This window comes from Varanus komodoensis, unplaced genomic scaffold, assembly GCF_004798865.1.
Source record: "Varanus komodoensis strain SLA01 unplaced genomic scaffold, ASM479886v1 scaffold1, whole genome shotgun sequence".
NCBI lineage: Eukaryota > Metazoa > Chordata > Lepidosauria > Squamata > Varanidae > Varanus > Varanus komodoensis.
This window is the reverse complement of record NW_025335268.1, coordinates 117,584,913-117,610,943: the sequence shown is the minus strand read 5'-3', so window position 1 is coordinate 117,610,943 and position 26,031 is coordinate 117,584,913. Positions and strand designations below refer to the sequence as shown.

The window sequence follows — 26,031 nt, the reverse complement described above, 5'->3', positions numbered from 1 at the left end:
ATTTATATCCTGCCTTTTTTCCTTCCAAGGTACTCAAGGCAGCGTATATAATTCTCCTCCTCCTCTCTATCTTACATCACAACAAAAACCCTGTGAGGTAGATTGGCTGTGAGTTTGTGACTGGCCCAAAGTCACCCAGTGAGCTCCATAGCTGAGTGGGCACTAGCATCCAGATCTCCTGAGTCCCAGTCCCACACTCTTACACTACAGCACACTGGCTCTCACACTGATCCCATTTGGGTGGGATCCCCTGAAGAAAAATGTACAGTTAAACATGCACACATGTATGCCAGTCCTGGATGAACTGAAAAAGCGAAGTAGACAAAACTTTGGATGCATGTTATTTTACATTTTGTGTGAGCTTATAAAATTCTTACAAGATTATTTTTATCATGGCAATTCTATATGCAGCAGCTGTCTAATCCTTCATGCAGCATACAGGAAAGGGGCAAGTCAATATCAAACAGGATATTAATGTTAGTGTTGTTACGCACTGCCAAATCAGCTCCAATTCATGGAGATCCCATGAATGAAAGCCCTCCTGTCCATGACAGCCCCACTCACCTCTAAGTTCATGGCTGTAGCTTCCTTTATGGGTTCAATCCATCTCATTTGGTTTTCCTAACATTTATCTTTATTAGTTCATGAGAAGTACCTAGATAAGGGAGATTTGGAGATCACAGCATATATACTGCCAATACTAAAAACAAGACAAAGCCATATTACTCGTATAACTGCCAAACATATCATAATTGTCAAAGGCATGCAAGCTTTCAGGAAAGTCACAATTCTAAATGTTAAGTTGGATTCATAAGTGGCACTGAAGCCTTGTGGTTGATCTGCTCATAAACAATGTTGTACAGTGACTGCCAGAGCTGGGCAGTAAAGGGAATGACAGTCAAGTTCCCAAAGCCAGCTTACCTAAATGGTTTCCCTTGATAAGAAATACTAGAACCACAGTTACACAGGCTCAGCAATGACAACTGAATAAGAGCCAGAGCTCAGCATCAGTACCAATGACAATAAACTAAGATTTCTTAGGAATGAAACTAATATACATGCCATCAATGAGAATCAGTGTTATCCAAATTTCTGTAAAGCCTAACTTCTCAAATTTAAGGAACCTAGATTGATATTGGAAATACCTGCACTAAGATGCTGCTGTGGAAGAACATGCACTACTCTGGTAAAAGGTAGATTGAAGCTCAAATTGCAAGAGGAAAATTAGTGTTGTTCACAATTATACTGAAAGCAGATAAATCCATTCTATTTGCGATCAAGACAGAGACTCTGAATACACACTTCAATTCAGATGTACTATCAAACAGATTTGTAGAACCTGGAGCTTCCCTGCCCCCTCCCCTTTTCTTTTCCACTCTTGTTGTTTCTTATTATAGTTTGCCTTTACATTTGAACTGGAAAAAAATACTAAACTGCAAAGCATGATCTGTGGATCCATTTCAAACCATGTTTTTCAATTCTGGCTGTAATACAAAGTATAACCTTAATAATTAACCTTATTTGCCATTTCTGATATTATAGAGAACTATAGGAAAGTCAGGAAATGAAAGGTAGTGTGCAGAGGCACCCCCGATTATCAAATTACAGTTTAGCACTGCATCTGAATTAAGGTACTTGGGACAGTGGTGGTGGTAATAGTGATTACACTGCATTATTACATTGCATTTATAGCCTGCTTTTTTTCCTTTTGTGAGAACCCAAGTTAGCTTACATTTATTTAATTTATATCCTGCTTTAAAAACAGAACTCAAAGCAGCTTACATAATTCTCTTCCTTCTGCTCTCAATCCTATCCCCACAACAACTTTGTAAGTATGTTGGGCTGAGAGTCTGGCTTAAGGTTGGCTCCATGGCTAAGTGAGCCAACCTTAAGCCAGAACCTTCACTGCCCGAGTCCCAGTCCTACACCACACTGGCTCTCATACATAACTCCATTTTATCCTCAAAGCAACCACACTGTGAGGTAGGTTAAGTTAAGAGTGACTGACTGATCCAAAGTCACTCTGAGCTCATGGCCAAATGGGTACCAGAACCTGGATTTTGCAGTTTCTCAGTCCAGCACTCTAATCACTATACCACACCGGAACTCCAAAGATTAGATGAGATACTAGGTCCTTTTCACATGTTTCCCTAACCCTTTGTATCAATTCTCCTACAAACTCACACTGTAGTCTGAACAGTACTGAAGTAACATCCTGCCATCTTTTAAAAAGGAGAGCAGAGAGGACTGTAGCACAGTTATTTATCTCTACAAAAATGGCACACCTTTCATTAAGTATGAAATGAATATTGCTCTTTTGCCTTTGAACTGACTGTTGGAAGACTAGTCCACAGAGACTGAAATGTAAATGATAAACTTTGAAGTAATTGCCTGGCTACTTTTCAGCATGTGGGGCAGAAGAGAAACTGCTTATGAATTCTATGATGCTCTATTCCTGGCAAGAGCCCCAAGAATGCCGGACATGTTCACTGGAAGCTTGGATTCAGGGCTGCAATAAATTAGAGTCTGGGGAGCTGAGCCCAGAACATCCATCAGACTCCCAGTCATAATATGGATTTCTCCACATGCCTAGCCTGAATAGGACAGATGAAATGTTGCTATTCCTTGAAATTGGTATTTTGGCCTATTACTTCCATGAAATGTTCTCTTTTGCTTACACAAAACTGTAATAAAGTAGAAATAGTATAAAGGAAATATCCAGTAATGGCAATCAGCCAGCTGTAAACATATCCATTAGTAGCAATGACCATTCATGGAATGTGAAAGTAGTGCCTGCTAATACAACCCAAGGAACCACCTGAAACTACTACTTCTGCAATGAGACAAATCAGCAGAGCTCACTTCTGTTATCTCAGCTGCTTCGTCCCATTATGGAAGCAACACTTTTGGATAGCTTCCAATTGCACTATCAAATGCTACTTTCCTGTTGTTGTACTGGAAATTCCTCCAAACATAGTAGCAGTATCAGATGTTGCCCTATATTTTACTATATAAAGCTTTAGTGTAACATTTTACAGTTTTAAAGTGTCCTTTTTGTGGTTTTGCCCTAATTCAAAACCATTTGCAGTGCTGTGTCATGGTTTCCTAAAAAAAAACCTCGATAGTCAGCTCAGAAGCCTTTTATTAGAGCCCTCAGATCTTCTAGAAACAAATACAGGCTTTTTTTCTGCATAGTGCAAAGCTTTTGATTTAGTAGTCCCAGGATATACTGATAAGCAAATTAGCAAAAACTGGACTAGATGGAAAAATGATTAGTTGAATCCAAAACTGGCTGCTAAATTGGACATGAGGAGTGCTCACCAATGGCACCTTCCCAAACTGGAGGAAGGTAACCAGCAGAGTGTCACAGGGTTCAGTCACAGTATAAGCATGGGTCCTCAAACTAAGGCCCGTGGGCCGTATCCGGCCTGCCATGACCTTTAACTGGCCCACCCCACAGGTTTTGCACTCATTGGGCAGGCACCACCCAACTGGAACCACCTTGGCAGCCCACGGCCACCGCTGGCACCTGTCAACTGGCCCCCTGTTCAAAAAGTTTGAGGACCCCTGGTATAAGGAATACTATGTCCAGTTCTAAATATCAAGAAAGATGCAGAAAAATCATCAGGGGTCCAAAGGAAGGCAACAAAAACGATCCAGGTTTTGGAAACACTGCACTATCAGGAGAGACTGAGAAAACTGGGCATGTACAGGCTTGAGAAGCCTTATATCGCTTTTCTCACTTGTATCAGAGTGTAGGTCACAGAATAATCAATTCAAGTTGCATCAACCCAGATTTTTCTTTTTGATTTCCCTTCCTCCTGCATACAACAGAAAGTACTCTCTACATCAATTTTTAGGGTAGCATAGTTCCCACGTCTGTTTGGAATCATGTCAGAGGAAGGAAGATCCTGCAGATTCTCTGCCACCCTGACATGCTCTTGATAAAGTCCCAAACCGCTCCATTTTCAGCCCCACTCCCAAGAAAGTACTCCATGAAAGGTCCAGCACTACCCTGGAAAGAATCCAGACAAATCTCATTCTCCTCAAATGGAAGAGTAGGTGCACAACACACAAAAGGCTCTAGAACTTTTTTCCAGAGACCATAAAACTGAAACTTAAGATTTCAATGAATCAGTTTGGAGAAACTGAGAAATATTTCAATAGTGTATTTGTAAAATAAACAGCTGTGAATTAGTATTTGTTTAAATGAGCATTCATGCATGGGGACTCATGCTTGTTATATACTGTCAAGACAGTTTTGTCTATGTATAAACATACAGCAGGAAAAAAGTTTCAGATATAAAGTAAGAAAATATCTTCCATTTGTGCAGATTGAGTGCCAAACTCAGTTCAAGTTTCTCAGAGGTCTTGGCAGTTACTAAAATTAACTGCATTAAATATGCAGTAAGATCTCAAGAAGCCTCACTACTGAATATTTTGATCACTTAAGAACTTCCAAGCCAAAAATGATTTAATGTCAAAGTGTGCACCTGCTGTTAACATAGCTTTCCTATATAATAAATGTTTCCATAAAAAAACAAAATTTGATGTTGTTCACTTTCACCAATCCTATACACAGTTCTAGCCTGATTTCAGTGCTGACAGAGCAATATTTCACCTTTACACAATGGATCACCTCCAAAAGAATGGTTAATTATACTGGGAAAAAATTGAGTCAGACCTTACACTTTCACTAGAGTAACTGCCACCATGCTGCTGGAAAAATTTCAAATCAGATACCCATTTCTGTGTAATGAACACCTTCTGTTGCTACTGGTCTTATTTATTATATTTATCTGCTAACCCTTTTCCCTCCAAGGAACTCAAGGAGGTTTTCATAATCCTCTTTCTCCTCTCAGTTTTATTCCACAACAACCTTATGAGCTAGGTTAGGCTGAAGGTCTCTGACTGGCCCAAAGCCACTCAGTTAACTCCATGGATGAGTGGGGACTAGAACCCAGATCTCCTGAGTCATAGTTCGACACCATACTGGCTCTCAGTGCTGCTGCTGCTGCTGCTCCTCTTCCTCCAAGGTAGGGAAAAGTCTATCTTCTCAACACAGGGCTTTGGCCACCTGCCTTGAAACTAGAGCAAGAATACATGTGGTCTGCAGTTGGAGAGAAAAGTCTCCTTCATTACACCATTCTATCCTCTTATCGATAGCAGTTGTGCCAGCACTTAACTGCACAGCAGCAAACTACATAACCACTAAATGAAGTTTTACTTATTAAAGCACTAAAAAACAATTAAAACCCAGCAGGCGTGATATAGAGTTGTGCCAATCATTAATGTCATTAGTGACTATTATGCCAATCCGTAAGAGTCAATGGATGCCAATGAAATCCATGCAACTATGTTCTACATGGCAGCCATGGTGGCTGCAGTTATGCTAGCTAAAGTTTCATTTCAAATACAAATTGTAAATATTTATTATGGAAGCAGAATACTACTCATGCACCCCATGCTCTGATTTTGTCCGAGATATAAAATATGTTTAGAGGCAACTTAGAAAAGTAGAAAAAGCTTATATACTATAAACATAATTCAAGTAAAATTGTGCAAAAGTTTGCAACTCCAGGGTCTTTTTCGAGTATGAAAAAGATCCAGAACAGCAATTTTGAACATGTTTCACGTGCTTCTGGCATACTTTGTTTACATTCTATGTCTGACATTCCTCTTTTATCTTTTGACAGAAAACAGCTGAAAGATGTGGAAAATACAAGAAAAAGTGCACGCTCTCAAATACCTTGAAGTGCAGCACCTGTAATTCATCATAAATAAGACTGAATAGGAGAATTATTAATCACAGGTGTCCATGCAAAACAATGGCATAAAGGTTACTATAATCACATCTCAGTGCCACTTTGGGCAGGGTGTAGGAACACTCATGGAATCACGTGAGTGTGGCTGCTTCTCTGCAAGAGAGATTTAACCTGATGCTTGCTAGGATTCTACTTCCACTTTCATTGTGTATTTATTCCTTTAGTGTGTGTATTTATCTAGCTTTGTAAATATGTTAGTAATCACAAGGTGTTGATGATATGCTATGGCTGCAGTATAGTGGATCTGTGACTTTCCATGTTGCTTTTGTTCTGATTTCTTGCAATTTGAAATTTAATATCTGATTTTCCTTGCTCTCAAACACTCCACAAAAAGGCTAGAAAAGTTAGGAGGGGCCTGGAAGTTGATGACAGCATTGGGGAAAGGCCCTGCAAACTTCCCCAAGTGAGGGATCACATCTGCACAATGAATGCCTCATGTAGAGAAGCCCCTAATCTTATTACCTATAATTTCCTCTCATGTGCTGCAAGTTTCATTGCTATGAAGAAGGATATATTCCACTCAAAGCAGTGGGGCAAAAAAAAAAAAAAAAAAAGCGGTGGAAATGGCTCATCCACAATGTTACCACTCTTCTGTCTGTTCTGATAAAATATTTAAAGCTGAGCTGTTTCTAAACTAGACATTGCAGCAGCGGATGAGTAAATAAACCAAGATTTGCTTGCTCTGTAGAAAAAGGTGGTAGGTAAGGCATCTGATATTACCAGCGAAGGGCTATGCAGGCAGAAGGTGCTAACACCACCCCACCACCCACCTCGCCTTTGCACAATTTCAGATCAGCTGATGGAAAGGTGCTTTGGAAGAGATATACAACAGGATGGGAAGAGATGTTATTTACCCACATAATTCTTTTGCTATTAAAATCACATTCCTTGGCCTTTCTATGCTATTGGGGAAGCTACAGGTTTAAACATAGATTGCACACATACATAGAAATAAACAGAGAAAAGGAGCTTAAAAAAGGAGGTTATCATTATAGCTGGAGAGGAAAGGGTCAAAAATGCCTATCTATTTTAAAAACAGGCATCAAACATGTATTTTCCTGCAGCTAGCTTGCTTTGTTTCAACCAAACTGAGAAGCAGAAAAAGCAGGTTGCTTACCTGTAACTGATGTTCTTCGAGTGGCCATCTGTGCAGTCACACATATGGGGTGCTGCGCCTGCGCAGTGCCTAGGCCAGAAGATTACAAGCTAACGGTTTATTCTGGCGGGAAAAAGCTCCGCTCCCCCTCCCCCACAGCCTATAAAGAGCGGAGCGTCCGCCATTTTGTTCAGTCTTTGATGACCGAACGGATGCCCTCTTGTGGAAAAAATGACTTGTAAATGAGTTCTACCGTGAACAGTATCGGTACTGAGAGAACAATGAATATCGGTACCAAGAAACAATGATAACATTCAATAACGACAGAGGTCCACTCACCGACACCGAGCGGGGCCGGTGGGTGGGTTGTGTGACTGCACAGATGGCCACTCAAAGAACATCAGTTACAGGTAAGCAACCTGCTTTTCTTCATCATGGCCTCTGTGCATCACACATATGGGTAGATTAACAAGCTTACCATAACGGAGGAGAGAAGGTGTCCTCAATGAAGAACAGATGAAAGAACGGCTCTGCCGAAGGAACAATCTTGTCGAGCACGGACGTCTAAGCGGTAATGTTTGGCGAAAGTGCAAGGATGCGCCCAAGTAGCAGCTCTACATACATTGTCCATCGGTATTCCCAATGCGAAGGCCGATGAGGCAGCCACAGCCCTAGTTGAATGGCCTCGAGGGGTAGTGGGCAAGTCGATATTGGCCAGTTAGTAAGACAGGGTGATGGTATGAACTATCCACTTAGAAAGCCTCTGCGGAGTGACGGGGTACCTTGGCCCCTGGTAGCATATTTAATGAAAAGTCTATGTGAATGTCGGATAGACTCAGTCCTAGATCTGTAGAATACTAAACAGTGTTGAACGTCAAGTGAATGTAATGTCCTTTCTAACGGAGTAGACGGAGCCGGAAAAAAGGCAGGTAAAATAATATCTTGCCCACCTGAAAGGGTGTGGATACCTTAGGCAGAAAAGATGGATTGAGCCGCAGGACAACCTTTTCTCTCTGAAAATGGAGATAAGGTGGGTCTACGCGCAAAGCGCAGAGTTCGCTGGCCCTCCGGGCTGAGGCAACCGCAACTAGGAATGCTGTCTTCCATGAGACAAGACGTAAATCGACTGTGGCCAACGGTTCGACAGGAGCTCTCGTAAGCGCTTGCAGAACAACAGAGAGACTCCAGGTGGGCATTACTGGTCTGATCGACAGATTCAGATTATAAAGTCCCTTCAAAAACCTTTTCATAGTAGGTTGGGAGAAAATGGACGAACCGTCCACCATACCCCGATGATAGGCGATGGCCGCCGTATATACTTTAATCAAAGATGGTTTCAGTCCAGAGTGGTGTAAGTCCAGGAGGAACTGACGATGTGAATGGAGAGAATGAATGGGAGTCAGCAAAGGCGGAGAAACGCTTCCATTTAGTTTCGTAAGACCTCCGTGTAGAAGGCTTTAAAGCGGAGTCCAATATGTATTGAATGTCCAGATGAAAGGCTGTCAGATTCGATGGCACAGTAGTCGGATCCGACAGTGCTGGTGCAGTGCCGTCCCCAGCGGATTCGGAGGTTGCAACTGTATTGGGTTCAAAAGTAGAGTTCAAACTTTTTGAAGTAGTTGTCGGTGTAGACGTAACGAGGACAGTAGTGGATTCGAAAGTCGGATTCAAACCCCTTGGAGTAGCGACTGGTAGAGACGTAGCGAAGTCAGCTATCGGATTCGCCACGGTGTTAGTTTTAATGATAATATATCTGGGTGACGAAGTGTGCCGTCTCTCTGGGTTATCAAGAACGGGAGCGGTGGAAGATGTAGGTATTCCCCGTGAGAAATGTCCAGCAGTGTGGGAAACCAAGGTTGGCATGGCCACCAAGGAGTAATTAGTATCCCTGTGGCCCGATCGCAAACAATCTTCGCTATGACTCTCATCACCAGCGGAATTGGTGGAAAGGCGTAGAAATTCAGATTGTTCCATGGAATCATGAAGGCGTCCCCTAGGGATTTGTGTCCGATTCCCGCTCTCAAGCAGAAAGTCGCACACACCTTGTTCTGTTGTGTGGCGAACAAGTCCACGTCGGGGAACCCCCAGCGATGGAAAAGGTCATCGCGTGTCTGGGGGTCCAGTTCCCATTCGTGAGAGATGAGCATGCGCATGCTGAGAAGATCTGCTTCCACATTGTCCGTACCAGCCAGATGGACTGCTATTATCGTAATATCTCTTGAAATGCACCAGTCCCAGATCTGCATAGAAAGTTTGGCCAGGGTTGGAGACTTCGTCCCGCCTTACTTGTTCAGATAAAAAATGGTGGCTATGTTGTCCAATGTTATCTGAACAACCCGATGTTAAAGAACATCTTCGAAAGAGCGTAGGGCTTTGAACACGACCAACAATTCCAGGAAGTTGATATGCTTCGTGGATTCTTGATGAGTCCATGTGTCTTGAGTATACAGGCCGGAGCATATCGCTCCCCAACCTAGAAGAGACGCATCGGTACCGACTGTAATCAATGGGCCTGAAGGGGACCCCAACAGTCAGATTGGTCGGGTTCGACCACCATATTAGTGAATGGAGGACCGAGGATAGGACTCGAAGGAGTTTCGACGGTGGATCCCTCTGTGGGTGGAACACTTTGTTGAAAAACAGCTGCAACGAACGGAGTCGCAGTCTGGCGTGTGGCACCACTGCAACGGCGGAAGCCATATGTCCTAGAAACCTCTGGATGGACTTCGCCGGAACCGTTCTGTCTTGTCGCATTCGATGAATATGGCGAGCGAGAGTCAGTTGTCTGTCCCAAGGGAGGAACGCCTTTTCCAACGTCGAATCCAAGTGGGCTCCGATGAACGTAAGCTTCTGTACTGGAAAGAGAGAAGATTTCTCAGTATTAATGCAAAGGCCCAGGTCGTCCAATAAGGCGCAGGTAATATGAATAGAAGCGAGGAGCGCTTCCCTGGACCTGGAGACTAGGAGCCAGTCGTCGAGGTAAGGATAAACTTGTATGCCCTGAAGGCGTAGATAAGCACAGACAGGGGCCATTCATTTAGTAAACACTCTCGGAGCGGTAGCCAAACCAAAAGGTAGAACCATGAATTCGTAGAAATTGGGGGCAACAGCAAAACGAAGGAAACGTCTATATTTGGGATGGATTGCAATATGAAAATAGGCGTCCTTCAAGTCCAATGAGGCGAACGAGTCCTCTTTCCTAAGCAGCGGCAAAATATTTTGGGGGGGTGGTCATTCAAAACTTCCTCGTCACGATGAATCGATTCAGACCACGTAAGTCTAAAATTGGACGTAGGCCACTGTCCCGTTTGGGAACTGTAAAGTATCTAGAACAGAATCCGTGATGTCCGTCATATTGAGTTACTTGACGAATCACTCCTTTACGAAGAAGTTGTTGTATTTCATCGAGCAGTATGGTGTGCAAGATGTAAACCGAATTGGACTCGATGGAGGAACGGTGTCGAATTCTATCCTATAGCCATGCTGTATGATAGATAATACCCATCCATCAGATGTGATGGACTCCCAAATGGGGAGTCGGCTTCGCAGCCGGTCCCCAGATGAGAGGGGGGTGGGTATAGGATAGGGTAGAGGAATGGTTCGCCAGTCCCGTCAACTCTGTCTCCTGTCATCATATCGGCGACGGCCCTGCTGGTAGCGTTGCTGGGGCTGTTGTCGACGGCGCTGCTCATGTTGCCTGTGCTGAGGCTGCTGCCTGGGATGATAAGGCTGTCTGTAGGGCGGATGGTTCCATGGCCACTTATGCCTCAGAAGCAACTGGAGCTCCATTCGTCGGGCCGTCATGCGGGACTCATGAAGTTTTTTAAGTTTATGGTTTGTTTTTGAATGGAAAAGCCCGGACCCGTTGAAGGGCATTTCCTCGATGCGCCGCTTGGTCTCTTCGGGGAAGCTGGTGCTTCTCAGCCATGCATGCCTGCGAAGAGAAACGGCACTGACCAATGCCCTCAAGTTAGTGTCTACATGGTGCCTGGCTGTGGACAACTGTTGCACCGCGACGTGCATCACCTCCTTAATTAAGACTTTGGCCAATTTGCCTTGTTGGCCTGGGAGGGCCGAGACAACGTTGTGGAGGCGTTGCATTATAAAATACTGGTATCTTGCCAACGTTGCCTCATAGTTTGAGATACGCAGCCCCAAGCCTGAAGCTGCGTAGACCCTCCTGGCCAGGGAGTCGATCTTGTGGCCCTCCTTGTCTCACGGCGCAGTGTGACCCCTTGCCTCTCTTCCCTGGGAGGACTCCACCACGACTGAGTTCAGCTTGGGGTGTCGGAGGAGGAATGGTATGTCCTCCTCCCGAACCCGGTACACGGCTTTGTACCTCCACAATGTTGGTTGAGGGTGAGAGGGCAAGTCCCAGGGCTGGGTCATTGCCTGCTGTAGGGTGGTGATCAAGGGCAGGATGATGGAGGTGGACTGCTCCCCGCGGACGACGTCATAGACTTTATCTGTAGACGGTCCTGGCCGCTGGACGGCGTCGATGTCCAGGGATTGGACGAGCCTGGACATCAGCTCCACAAAAAAAACATGCGACTCGTCCGGTGATGCGGGGCCCTGGGAGGTCACCGCGACATCGGGAGAGGTAGAATCGACGTCCGAGTCATCGGAGTCTGCGCCGTAGTATGGAGGGGCCGAAGAAGAAGACTCCACTGGCGAAGCGGACCGGCTGCTTTCATCCCGGGGTACCGGGGACGTGCGCCTTGGATCCAGCGGCAGCAGGTGATCACGAGAGCGTGGCAGGGACCGATCCCTCGGCGAGGGATAGTACCCAGCTGAGTATGGCTCGCCCTAAGATGGGTAGCAGGAGCGACGCCAGTCCTCGACTCGCTTGGATTGTTGCTCCCTGGAGCGGCTCCGGCGGGCCCTGGGCAGGGATTCGACCACATCTGCCTCCAGTGTAGCCATGGGCATAGGCGTTGGTGACCTAGCCCTGGGGGGAGAGTCCTGAATCTCTCCGTCAGAGATCGAGCCCCGCTGGAGAGATGGAAGCGGTTCGGTCGGGGGGTCAGCCACACGACGGGGAGACCCTTGAGGGGTAACCCTCATGGCTGCCTGGAGCGCTGGCTCGGGTGGGGTTGGTAAAGTGGTTGGCACCGGTACCAATGCTGCCGTCAAACCAGAGACACGGTGTCGGTGTCGGTCCGGATCCTTCGCCTTTCGGGCCGGCTTAGAGGGCTTCTCTTTCCTGGCCTTTTTGGCCGATTTGTCGGCATCGGCGTGCTTGCGCCTCTCGCTTTTCTTTTTGGGAGAAGCTGGTGGGGCCCTCAAAGTAGAGGCACCTTCGTCCAACGGGCGGGACCACCGCAGCCAGGCCAGGCTTCGGAGCGGCGACCAGTGGGTCGGACTGCATAAGAGCCCGATCCCACAGGAGCCTCTGGAGGTGGTTCTCCTGATTTTTTCTGGCCTGCTTGGAGAAGGCCAGACAGTGGGAGCACCTGTCGGTCCTATGCCCCTCCCCCAAGCAGAGGAGGCATAGGTCGTGCGGGTCAGATGATGACATCTTCGACCCGCACTCCGCACATTTGCGGAAGGCTGCTCGCTGCGCCATCGCAAGAAGAAGAAGAAAAAGGGAGACAGTGCAGAGGGTAAGAACATATTTTTGGTGTTTTTTTTTTATAAGAAATAGAATGGTAGAACGATAGTTCTTCTTAGCTCTAGTTATTCTGCAGTTCTATCAGGGATATAAAACTGGGAGTAAAAGGAGAAAAAACAGGCTACAAGTAACGATCAAAGCGATAGTCGAAAGCGGCATGAGGCACAGCGAATGGCGGTCGCAAAGACTGAACAAAATGGCAGACGCTCCGCTCTTTATAGGCTGTGGGGGAGGGGGAGCAGAGCTTTTTCCTGCCAAAATAAACCGTTAGCTTGTAATCTTCCGGCCAAAGGCACTGTGCAGGCGCAGCACCCCATATGTGTGACTGCACAGAGGCCATGACGAAGAACAATGCATATCACACTCCTTTTTATTATTACAGAGCACTTCAGCTGCTCTTCTGGCATTAAAACTATACTGTCATTTTGAACATTACGGTGTGGAAAGCCACTCCAAACCAATTCCTACATACCAATTACCAATTCCATTTTTCTATGTTTGAAAAAGTGTATTGCTAAGAATTTGTATTCTGTAGGTATGCAAGATGGCAACACAAGGAGTTTGCTGGAATTCTAATTTCTAAAAGCAATTCAAAATGATGTTAATTGCTACCAATCCTCCCTTTCCCAGAAAGAAGCAGATATGTAAGTGTTCCTCAAATAAAAACCATATCCTTCAAATCTCAACAGTGTGCATGGACATCCAAGTATTCAGAAATATGAGGGTGGGTGGCAGAAGCTTGTAACACTGCTAGTGTTGCCATCCTGCGCTGCTACGGAACACAAGCTTTCAGTAGAGAAGCTACATTATAAAGTTTTCAGAATTCCTATAACAGTTTTATATCAGCATCTTGATTTTTTTTACTGCATGTGTACAGGATGCCAAAAGATTTCACAAGGAACATTTACTAGAAAGCCCTAAGCCTTGACCAAATGTAAAAAGAAACTCAAAGAACAGCTGTGAAATTTAAGGTACCTGAAACTACAGTCATGATTCATGTGTTATTTTTATACCAAATTAAATCACATCCTTTCCTGTTCAAAGATCAGAAATTTAGCTTAGTAACCCTGCTTCACCCATAACAGATAGGAATTTTATCTACAACCTGTTTAGATCCTAAGACTGTTTGCAAAAACTAGTGACATTAACACAATCAATGCTTCACCACGAGAGCTCAGACAAGGTTATGAATTAAAAAATCTACTTTGAACTATAGTGACTTCTATTTTTCATAAAAGGAGAATCAGTTGCAATAGATAAGGTGCACAAACTCTAAAGTGTGATGTGATGCAACTTTAAGAATGATAGCAAGCTTTCAGGAAAATGCCCTGGAGTGGGTAGGAAACTTTGTGCTCTTCAGGTATTTTGTACTGCAGCTTCCATAAACCCTAACCAGAGTGGTCAGTGGTCATGCATTATGAGAACTGTGTCCAATACATCTGGAGAGCTGCGGGTGGCCTACTTGTATCTCACAAAGTTAGTGACCAAACCAGCTCCTTTAAATCAGAAATGGTATTTCCCATCCCCTTATTTTCTTATGCCCATGAGTGACAAACAACGTAATTTATTAGTGGCGTAAGAACTGAATACCAAAATACTTTTAACACCCCTCTTCACACAAGGACCTATGAAACTACAATCTTATTAAAATGTTAAATAGAGAACACCAGCAGTTTTATAACTGTGAAAACAAAGGTATGATGGCTCAAGTAATGAAACGGTCCAGTAACTGATTCCAAATATGCCATGGAACACTGAAAAACTGAGAGGCTTGATTATAGAACTCTTACTATTAATGCCTGCATCAGAATCATACTAGAAAGCATCTGTAATCAGTGTTTCACAGCACAATTTCAGGTAGTATAATTTGTCCAAGGGAAACACATATGATAAATAACTTGGTACCTAATGAATAGCCATACCTCAGTAAGGGCATGAAGTTGTCCTTGATGTACACAGACGCCCATAAACCTATAAAACAGGAATAAACAACTTCTTAAATAAGAATCAGTGATCTTTCTTAGCTTTAAATTTCAGTGCATTTGCACAGCAATGAATTGATCACCATTTCTTGAGCTTAGGAAACATTCTTAAACAAACGTTTCAGTTTGCAACCAAATGCATACACTCATTTCACTAAAGTGTATAGAATTTCAAATGCAGCATAAGTGTGACAGTAATACCAAAGAATAATCACCTATTCAATGTAATAGTTTCAATTCAGTGAAGATATGCATTCTATGTATCAATCACAGAATTATCCTGTTACTACAGAATTGTTATAAGCATTGAACATGCCTTTTGGGAAAGTACCTTTGAACTATGTCCTGTGCTTTAATCACTAAGAATGGAACACATGTCTAAGATTTAGTATGAAACAGTAATAAACTGGGACTTCCAGCAAGGCAGAACCAAAAGTGCACCATTTCAAAAATCAAGACCATGAGAAATATAGTAAATGGAATACTGAGAAAAAAAAACCCAACTTTAAAGGGCTCTTTTATATTCTCTAGCATCTCTTTATCTATATGTTCTATATGTTATACAGAAAATCCTCTAAGAGATAAATAAGCAGCTTTTGAGTGAATTAATAACGCTTAGTCATCTCTGAATAGAATGGACAAATGGGAGACAGGAATAACTTTTTAAACGTCATTTTAATTGTTAATATTATTTGCTTATTTTATCTGGCCAGGGCGACTTATTTTATATTGTTAATTTGTTTTATATTTTAATGTATTATATTTTAATTTATGTTGTGAGCTACCCCAAGGCTTCAGTGAATGGGGCAGCATAAAAATGTTTTAAATAAATAAATAACTGCAAATGAGTAAAAAAACTACAAACTCCCCCCACCCATAAAATGAAGTGCATCTTCTACAGCAGCCTCCCTTAATCAGGTACTCTCCCTTACTGCTTGTTTTGCACCACAAACCAACTATACAGCAACTTGCAAGCACAGAGGATTATTTCTAAGGAAAGATTGTTAAATTATAGAACTTAAAGTTTGGAACCTCAATGGAAAAATAAAAACCAGTATCTGACAATACATTTTTGATATCTGAAATTTGTTTTTCATGCCTTTGTGAAAACAAAAAGTGCTAACTGCAGGCCAAAGTTATGAAATTTTGTGTTTTCCTATATCAGCATTATGAAAATAAAGATTCCACGAAACCCAACTTTATTACACATACTGGAACAGAAATTAAGTCTGGGGAAAAATTAGCTTGCGGTTTAGACCAGAATGTGCTTCCACCAGAATGTTGCTTCATTTCAACTGTCCTATCACTTTTTGTACATTTTGTCTATATACTTCCTCTTATTGGAACAATAGTGGGTCCCCTTTCTCCTTCACCCTCAAAATAGATTTGCACAATTACATGCATGATGGGTATGTGTACAACACAAAAGTTATGCAACATACAAAGTGGGGTGCAGGATTGTATGAATACGCTCATGTAAGGTGAAAAACACTATGTATTCCCTACTAAAAAACAAAACAAGAATGTAGCAGATTACATTAATGAGACGCCTACAATAAACAGAAGTCTGCAAATTCAGCTAAAGAGGAAAAAAGTCACAAGAAATTTATGTAGGTGAAAATTAAAAATATGTGCATGTTTTAATGGAGTACTAAAAGTAAAGCTCTGTGAGCATGAGGAGCCATCTCAGTGATGAAACACCACAGTAAAAGGTAATTAAGCATCCATACAAGTATTAATGACAAGTTGAAGAGGTTAGAACAGCCTGCCTGGCCCTGCCTTCTGCAGACAAAGCACTTAGTTTTTTGAAGTAAACAAGCCTGATAATAATTTAACTACTTTGGAGGTAGGAAGTCAGAAAGGATGCAGGGGCTATACTACACCAAATACCCTGTATGGCTGCCTTCTTGTTGGACAGGCATTGTACTTGCTCCCTGAGGGCCAGAAGCTACTTGCTGCAAGTTCATTCACTTGAACCCAAGGTTAATGACCTGGAAAATTTGCAAAAGAAGTTTCTGAAAAAGACTTCTGGGGATGCGATAGTGGTGTCCCAACTGCAATCACAGAGAATAAAGGTCACTGGGAAAATGAGTACTGTTTCTCTGAAGAGAGAAATCGATCTCTTTTAAAGAATCATTCTTTGGAGGATGAGAACATATCCTCTTGCTCCAAGGCTATGTCTCTGGGGGTATGGAGGGATTGCAGTAGGGAGTGATTCAACCATTAGACACAGATATCTGGATTTGTGAAATGCACGGTGAATTGTTTGCCTGGTACAAAACTTGTGCATATCTTGCATTCTCCATAAACGGCTATTACATAATGCCAGGGCACAGCTCTTTTGCAAGTTCCTACTGATTTGTCCTACAATATCACTCCAGAGAGTAACACTCAAAATTTCTGCTTGATAGATTTGAAGTCTGCATTCTTATTTTCATCTCCAGAAGCCACCTTATTTTGCTAAGTGAGGTTATTAGATCCTTCATCTGTTTATTTTAAAGGAGGAATCAGCATACACACCAAGGCAGATTCTTCTGCAATCCTAGTTGTTCTCTAATAGTATCTGCTGAAGGCATTGAACTACACTTCTATTCTCCCCACTAAATTATTAGATATATCACTAAAAGAGAACTGATACATGATAGAATCCTACCAACACGTACAATTTTTCTTTTTCTCTTTTACAAATTGAACAAAAACAGATAACACACACTTTAAAGGTGGTACACTTGGACATACTTTGAACCCATAAAGTGAATTTATATCAGCAAGTCAGTATTTAGAAAGCTCACCAAACATAGAACATTTCTCAAGTGTTTCCTGAGGAGATTCAAGATAAACATAGTAAATACTCAGTTTGTAAATAGGTCACTAAAACATACATTAAAACCAAAACATTTTTATTAAACAGGAATATTAAAGAACTAAGTTCCAGCCTAAGATGTATCGGCTCAAAAGAATGAGGAAAAAATGTATAGGTTCAATAACTTAATCGTATTTCAAAATTTGAAAGTGGACAACAGTATGGTGTCTAGGATTTTGGGTGGGAATGGATACTATAATATTAGTGACATAAATACAGTCTGAATAGCTAGGTTTTTTTTATTCATTGCAGTAACTTACTTCTACTGAGGGAAGCATTTAGTTTTAAATGGGGAGTTTTTAAATGCTAGCTTGATTAGCAGGCACACATCCAAATAAGATATTATTGGAGTTTCTGATTTTGGGTACTAGAAATAAAGAGCAGTAACAAATATGCATAGAAAGATGTACATTTTAAATAAAATTCACTTTTATTGGCTGTCACGTGGGAAGAACTTGGCCTCTCATGCACAAAATGGCTATGACCAGTCACAAAACACCTACAGTATTTCCTCTACTACAAACTGGTAAGGCTGAAATAAATGTAATTTGTCCAAATTGCTAAGTATTGAGCCCATAACACAAAAACACTCCTGAATCAACAGCTTTCTGTACAACATCCATTTCAGAGTAGGCAAACTGTACTTGGGAAAGTGAGAACAAATGCATAAGTAGAATTTGAGCCCCAAAGCCAAGTTTGCCCTAACAAACTATAGCATTTTCCATTTTACAGAAGGCAAACTTGGTAATATACAGAGAAACACACAGAGGCAAAACACCCCACCATATCTCACACCCACATCAACCCCACCAGGTACATCATGTTGTGCAGGGAAATCAGGCAAAACCACAGCACACCAAAAACCAGCTAATATAAATACACAATATTAAAAATCTTCATAGATGGCATAGGCAAAATTGTTCCCACCCCAGGACAGTTCTTACCACCCATTCAAGCTTACCTTTTTCTTTTATCTGAGTGGCTGGATGTACAAAGAACTGGACTACGGTTCAAATTCCTAGGAATTTTGATGAAAATGTGAGGACCAGAAACATCGGACAAGTTCACACAACAAGGCAGCCCATTCTGAGAAAGAGCTACCTGCACAGTGTGAATTATTCATGGAACAACCTGCAGTGGGCCAGAGAGGCAATTGGCCTTACCATGGTTTGTTCCTCCTACTTCCTTGCTTCTCCCATAGGTATCCCAAGGCTCTATGCAGGAGAAACCATCTTGCCTCTTTTCTGCTTTGTGACTGTGACCCTTTTTCCTGTCACTGCAGCTCCACCCTCCCCCACAAATGCCAAGTGTTACACTGCAATGGCCTTCACTGGTTTACTATCTTGTATTTTAAGAACTACTAGAGAAGTGCACACATATTTCCAGTAATGTGGGGAGGTGCGGGTCAGTAGTTCTGAGTGGATCCAAACTTGGAAGCTTTGTCTCATCAGTGTTCTGGCAACTATTGCTCATTAGTAGATTTTGTATCACCCTTGTGAACTTAAAAAGCACATGAAGCACTCGGGGTAAAAGTACCATTTTGTAAAGCAAGAAAGAAAGGAACAAAATGGATAAAGAACTTCAGAGGTTTAAAGCATTACAATATGGTGAGGAAGTTTCTCTTTCAGAATTAAAAGCAAAAGTAAAGTAATCTTAGTCAATACAAAAAACACTGTTTTATTACTATCAGAACTTTACAAGCTACCTAATACAGAGTAAGATCCAGCACTATCTATGCTGATGGGCAGCAACTCTTCAAGATTTCAGGCAAAGGGATTCATGGGCCTGATAACTGAAGCTATTAAATTGTTGTTGTTCAGTCGCAAAGTTGCACCCTACTCTTCACTATTAAATTAGAAAATGCAAAAGACTGAAGGTAGAATGTTTGAGGCAGAAAGCACACAGTACAGACCTCTCATTACTATCACATTCTTAACATGAAGAAAAACCAGATGCATTAACCATGAACACAGAGATGCATAATTAAAGCTATTTCTAAAAAAAGAGAACAAGTGCACATTCCTAGATCTGCTACTGCCCAAGATCCAGTGTGCAGACATAATACACATAACAGCAATCAAGACTTCTACTCAGAATACTAGGCTATTACTAATCATCTTACTATTAGAGGTATCTGGTAGCTCCATTAAGCTTGCTTTAAAGTACTAGCATTAATCTTGAACATCCTGTGGCATGTAGATGGGGAAAAAAGTCTCACCAATGAACTGCAAAAAGCATAATTCATAATGTGTTACATCAAGATGTATGCATGGGCATGAAGGATGTCTGGGTGTCTGGAGAGAATGCAATGAAATGGGAATAGCACATGAGAAGTACAACTGCCTATATGCAACCGAATTTAGCATACTTCTAGAAGGGACTCAAATGATCCACATATAATGGCAGCAAATTGTGTATTAATTAACCTATGATTTGGCATTGGAACATGCCATTTTTCATTTACAATGTCTGATCAGCCCAACTGGAGGTTGCTGTATAACACTGGTCTACAAATTTTAGGAAATTATCGACCTCCGAGATAAAATGAGCTAAGTCTTACATATTTTGATTAGATGAATTAGAAAGCAGGTGATCAAGGTGCTGGCTGGCTAAAGTTTTCAAGATATTTCACAATAAAGATTTATATACAGGCAAGTATATTTGCCTATAAGGGAGGGAGGTGTCTGATGACCATGATGCCGCATAACTTCTCAACAAAGTACAGCAGAACAATTAAAATGGTACCACATAGAAGTGTATAAATTTATCTTCACTTTGAGACTAAAGATTATTACCTAACTGTAATGAATTGTTCTTTTATTGCAAGGTACATTTGTCTTGCTCAGATCTATGCATCATACAGTTACATCTGGTGGCTTGTGAAAGTGTCATTGCCTAACTTTTCCAAGGAACAGCTGGGTGATCTTTTCCCACAGAAGCCAAGATGCCTCGAAACTGTGTAAACAACACAGATAACTTCTGCTACATTTGCGGTGAGGCTACATTTGCAATTCAAAAGTGTAGTATGATGGCAGTGGTAAAAAGGCATACCACCTATATTTTGGATGCAAAATAGAAGATCAGGACAAAAGTCAGGCCTCCCATTATTGTTGCATTACGTGTGCAACTTATCTATGTCATTGGCTAAACAAGAAGAAAAAGTCCATGCCTTTCGCAGTCCCAATGGTGTGAAGGGGAACCCACCAATCATGGTTGGAGTTTCTCAGGAACAGCAAGGCAGATGACTATGAAAAACACGTGGAAAATTTGCTTAGGTCCTATAAAGCACTTGGTGCAAACATGTCTCTGAAAATTCACTTCTTGCACTCACATTTAGACTATTTCCCTTTGAATGGTGGAGCAGTGAGTGATGAGCATGGGGAGAGATTCCACCAGGATATTGCAGGCATGGAGAAAAGATACCAAGGGGAATGGAGTCCATCCATGCTTGCTGATTACTGCTGGAATCTCTCTAGGGATGATTCTACTCCAGTTCACAAGAGAAAAGTCAAAAGAACAGTTTACATACCGAATAAAGATGGAACTTTGTTTACTCTGATGTTAGAGCTTGTCAGTTTGTCATGCAAAAAGCATGAAAATGTTACATGAAAAACCAATAAATGAATGGAAAGTTATGCTATTAGCATCAATAAAAAGATAAATTTATAATGATTGGTGTGGCACCATTCTCATTGCTATATCGCATTTTGCAGAAAAGTTATGGAACATAATCACACATCCCTCTTGTAATTTTGAATTATTTTGATGCAATTTTGACCTGAAGCTTTATCTTGGAAACTGGAGCCAATTAAACCCAGGACTTAATTTTCCTTTATTAGAGACCCAATTCTGGTAAAATTTAGCTACTTTCCTTTCCAAGGCTTTCTCCTTGTAGACCAGTGTAATAGAGGTGGCCAGATCTGCTCAACAGAAGAGCCACATACGGTAAATGTCAGATGTTTGAGAGCCAAAAGGGGGTACAAGCAGCAATTGGACACGCATAAGCTGCAGAGTAAGCTCAAAGAGCTGCATGTGGCTCCAGAGCCTCAGCTGGGACACCCTTGTTCTACAACTTCTGCACCTGAACACTGTGGATTTACTCTGGGTTAAACAACTCAAACTTAACCTACAATTTGTTAGATTGTGAGTTGTTTACCCCATAACTAACTCATAGTATCCAAATATTGGTTGCAAATACAAAATGGTGACAATAGCATGTGACACATCACAGCAAATCACAGGTTAATTAATTCTCAGTTTGCTATTGTTACATGAAATAAAGCCATAATAATTGATTCTCAAGAACGTAAGATGGTGACAAAACAGGGCCAAGAGAACAAAATTAAACTTGAATTTTGCAAGCATAAGTATTTGTTTTTGGCTACTACTCAAAGTACATCCTCTGTTCTCATCCTAAGAGTGATTCAGTTTTGAAAAGAAAATGGGCATAATATACCCCAAATGTTTATCTATATCTGTATCTCCACATACACACACACCATTTTTGAATACCATCCTTCTTAAAAACAGCTCAGAATTACTTAAGCATTGTTTTTTCCTTTATCCTCACGTTTTAAACATGGTCAAGTTAGCATCTCTCACTTAGCCTAAGAGCACTGTGAGCTTTGTACAGTGACCTGCCCAAGGTCTGAAGAAAGTTTGTAAGTGTGTTCAGCTGAACATGCTTAGGTACCTTCCAACAATTGGCAATCTTGCCATATCAGAGCTCCCAGCCACAGGGAAATTTCTAAGCACATTAATCTGAATTTTCCTACAAACCCCCTTCACAGCTTTATGCTCAATGCATGATGGTGGTTAAAGTCCAATGCATGTGAGGATACTGGTTGCCACTTGCTTCTGACTCCACATCCCCTTTTAGGACTTGCACGTTCAGGCAAAAGCCTGAAGGAGGCCATATGCAAATTAATTCTCCTTTCTGCTATCCTGCATAATACATGCATATTCAAGTTTAGACAGAAAAAAGTGCCACACCTCCCAGCATTTCCCAGAATTATACCATGTTTTCTATCCAAACATGCACAGGATTAAGCCTTTATAATATGCACACATATGCATATTCTTCACTTTATATATTTTACCAAATGCAGATAACATGGCAGTATCCAACATTGCCATTCCACTTATACCATTGACTTAGCACTAGCACAAACTACCCCTAGCACAAGGGCAATAGCACCAGCATACACCATTGCTGTTCTGCTACAAGTTGCTTGGGCTATGTCAACAGCATAAGCAAAGTGACAGAGCTGAATAGTACCCACAATATTTAGTCAAGGATACAGGAAGGTGGGAAGAAGGCCACAAATGTGATATAGAAAGACATAGCAGGATAAGGAATCCTAGGAAGGAACAGGGAATTAAGGGCATAAACAAGCCAGGAGTGGAAGCCTGAGGTAAAAATAACTTCTGAACTTTCAAGAGACACTACTTGAATATTCAAACCCTTCCCTAAAATAATGAAGAACCATAAGTAGTATTAAATAGAAATTTGAATTGTGGCTCTACATACAAGCACACACTCAAACACACATCCTTTCTTACTTCAATATGTTTGGATGTGAAAGCCTGTTCATCAGCTGGACTTCTTTCAGCATGTTTGCTCGGTTACTACTTAGTGTATTCATCTTCAGAGCCATTACTTGATCAGATACTCTGTGCCGCACCTAAAAGAATAAACCCAAAAGGAAAAAGCCATGAGCTTTCAGTGGGACAAAAGGAAAGCAGTAAGAGGCCTAGTAAATTGTAGTGAAATTACTTCCTCTGGTATGCCATGTACCAAGAGTTGTTAATCACCTTTCACATATTTAAAAACTTTTCAACAACTTCACTGTATGTAACAAGGGATTGCTCACCATTTCTCTCACTTTTAAGAGGGGAAAGGTATAATAGCTTTTGCAATTAACAAACTGTGGAATTGCAAAGACCATGAAACACCACATCAGTTTTCTTTTATTCTTTGCCAAAGCAAACTTGCAAGGGGCAAAAGTTTAGTCACAAAAACAACAATGGACATATTTTCCACAGCATGATGTTTTCATGTCAGCATTTTAACATTATTCTATGATTTATACAAAAAATATGTTAACTTCCTTCATTGTGGAGATGCTGTTTCCAGTTTCTTCTATTTTATTTATCGTATTTATATGCCATCATTTTGCTTCCAAAGAACTCAAGACACCAACATAATTCTGCTCCTGCTCTCATATGTATCCTCACAACAACCACCACCCTGTGAGGCAGGTTGGGCTGAGAATCTGTAACTGGCCAAAAGTCACCAGTCTGCACTATGGCTTCTGAGTAAGGACTAGAATTGAGTCTTGCACTCTTAACCACTACACTGTATGACTTTATACATCACATGGGCGCTCTGATGGTTATATCTGCCTGTCTCAATCCTAAAAATAGATACTGGTATGCTACAAATATTCTGGTTTGTTTGAATCTCACAATTTCTTACATTACAATTGCTGTGCAGAAAACCACTAGAAAGGTTTCTCTATTAAACTGTTTCTCTGTGTTATCTACCAGCTGCCCTGTAACAAGTTCTTTTGGTAACTCACAAAACAAAATTTAAAAATACAATAAAAAAACACAACACAGAGCATTCATAAAACAAATAATCAAACACAGTTTAAATACAACAGCTTAAGTCTTGCAGCACCCTAGTGCAACTGTACAAAGCATAAACAGCAAAAGTGAAACCATAGTTACATCTCTACTCTTTCATGTACAAATTTCTCCCAAAGAAGTTTCTCCTTTCTCTTCACCAGGTACATGCAGTACAGTTGCATCAAAATACATGAAAATTGGAATACTAATTCAGCATTAGTTGCGATTTGCTCTGTAGAAGACCTATAATATTTTCCTGTATTACTTTTGTTATTGTTGTACAGAAAATATAAGAGAACAGGAGCACAGATAATCAGCATGCATCTGTTAAAACTGACTATTTTCAAATATATGTATCACTTAAAATTTAATAAATAATTTCAGTGTGCTTTCTACTGTATTTCAATAGCAAAAATGAGTATCAAAACACACACACTTTACCTCTCTTTCATCTTTGGTCAAGTGAGTCACGAAAATTTTTAAAATACTATTGCTATTCTACTTCATCTTACTCACTGATAGCAATGCATAGCTTTAAGCAAGAGAAGACTAAGAATTGGCAAGCTGACATAAATCCAGAAACTACACAAGCAAGAAAAAGTAACATGCCATTGTTTTAAAACTCTTGGAAACATGTTTGAAAGAAGGTCCATTTTTATATCACATTTTTGTATTGGACATTTTATGCTGTCATAGCCTTGCAGTTTTTGTGAAAATTGGGTGCAAATCAATTGTTTTTAGCATATTGTCAGAGTAGACAAACACAACTGAATGCATATTAACAGCTCTGATACATTTGGAAAAGGTGGCTGGAAAGTCATACATTGCTACTGGACTACCAAAAATTAATAATAAACTTGTTTATCACATGTAATCATACACATAAGTACTTTCTAATGCATACAGAAATTAATGTTTTTAGCATTATGTTTTAATTTACCTAGTCAAGGCCAAGATCACACCCTCTAATTTATGCCCCTATTACAACACTCTTCTGAAGACTTATGGATACAATATATTTTGAGTCAGCCCTACAGAGTTCTGCCAGTGATCGTTTCATGTCCCTAGTCACAAAAATGGAATCAGGAGTTCACTAAGGCTTTAGACATGATTGCTCCTGAGTGCCCTCTTTGTCCTGCATCCAAAAGAGCTCTCTGGTATACAAATGAGTTCCAATGTATGAAACAGGAAGGATGAAGACTGGAGCACCAATGGCAGAAATCTAGACTCGTCTCCAACAAAACACTGTATGGAGAACATCTTCACTCCTATGGAGTGGCAATACAGGCATCAAAGAAGGGTTTCTTCTCTGCTTGCATTGTTGTTTGCTAATTCATGTCCAGCAGAGCTATTTAGGGTGGTAAGAGATTTCTCTCAAGCCTCAGTGCTCCCCAACCTATCTTTAGCACCATTGGTTGCTCACTGTGATGCTTTTAACAACCATTTTGCAGATTAAATTTCTCAGATAAGACCCAAGCTTGATGTGATCATGGAGGTGAAGATCAACATAGTGGCATCCAACAGCTCCATGAATGGGGTTATCCTGGATCAGTTTCAATGGGTAAGTCCGGATGATGTTGACAGTATTTCTCCAGCTCCAGGCAGCTCTGAGTGATGCTGCTTTTCTGGACCCATTTCAAGCTGGCTTCAGAGCAGGACATGGAAGTAAGACTGCTTTGGTTGCTCTAGAATGATCTATGACTCAGAGCTGACAGGGGGAGTGCATCTCAGTTGGATCTCTCAGCAGCCTTTGATAATATCAACCACAGTATCTTTCTGGATTGTCTAAGGGAAATGGGAATTGGAGGCACTGCTTTGCAGTGGTTCTGTTCCTACCTCTCAGGTCAGTTCCAGATGGTGAGACTTGGAAACTGTTGCTCCACTAAAAAGGAGCTGATTTGTGGAGTGTCTCCAATGCTGTTTAACATCTACATGAAGCCGCTGGAAGAGATCTAAGTGTGTAATTATCAACTGTTATAAACAATGTATGTATCCATGGGTTTAAAGATTCAGTTTGGGGCAAA

General features: G+C 41.4%; 1 protein-coding gene across 6 annotated transcripts in view; it reads right to left on the bottom strand.

Moving 5' to 3' along the window:
* Positions 1 to 26,031, bottom strand: part of TESK2 (testis associated actin remodelling kinase 2) — an 85,171-nt gene that overhangs the window by 36,116 nt on the left and 23,024 nt on the right. For 5 of the 6 annotated variants that reach the window (XM_044441984.1, XM_044441953.1, XM_044441994.1 and 2 more), the window contains exons 3-4: positions 22,940 to 23,061; positions 14,455 to 14,503 (exon numbers count right to left, since the gene is read on the bottom strand). In XM_044441984.1, the coding sequence (XP_044297919.1) occupies positions 14,455 to 14,503; positions 22,940 to 23,061 (171 nt within the window). Of the gene's footprint in view, positions 1 to 564; positions 1,741 to 14,454; positions 14,504 to 22,939; positions 23,062 to 26,031 lie in introns of those variants that run through there. The other variant, XM_044442003.1, reaches the window with a different exon arrangement.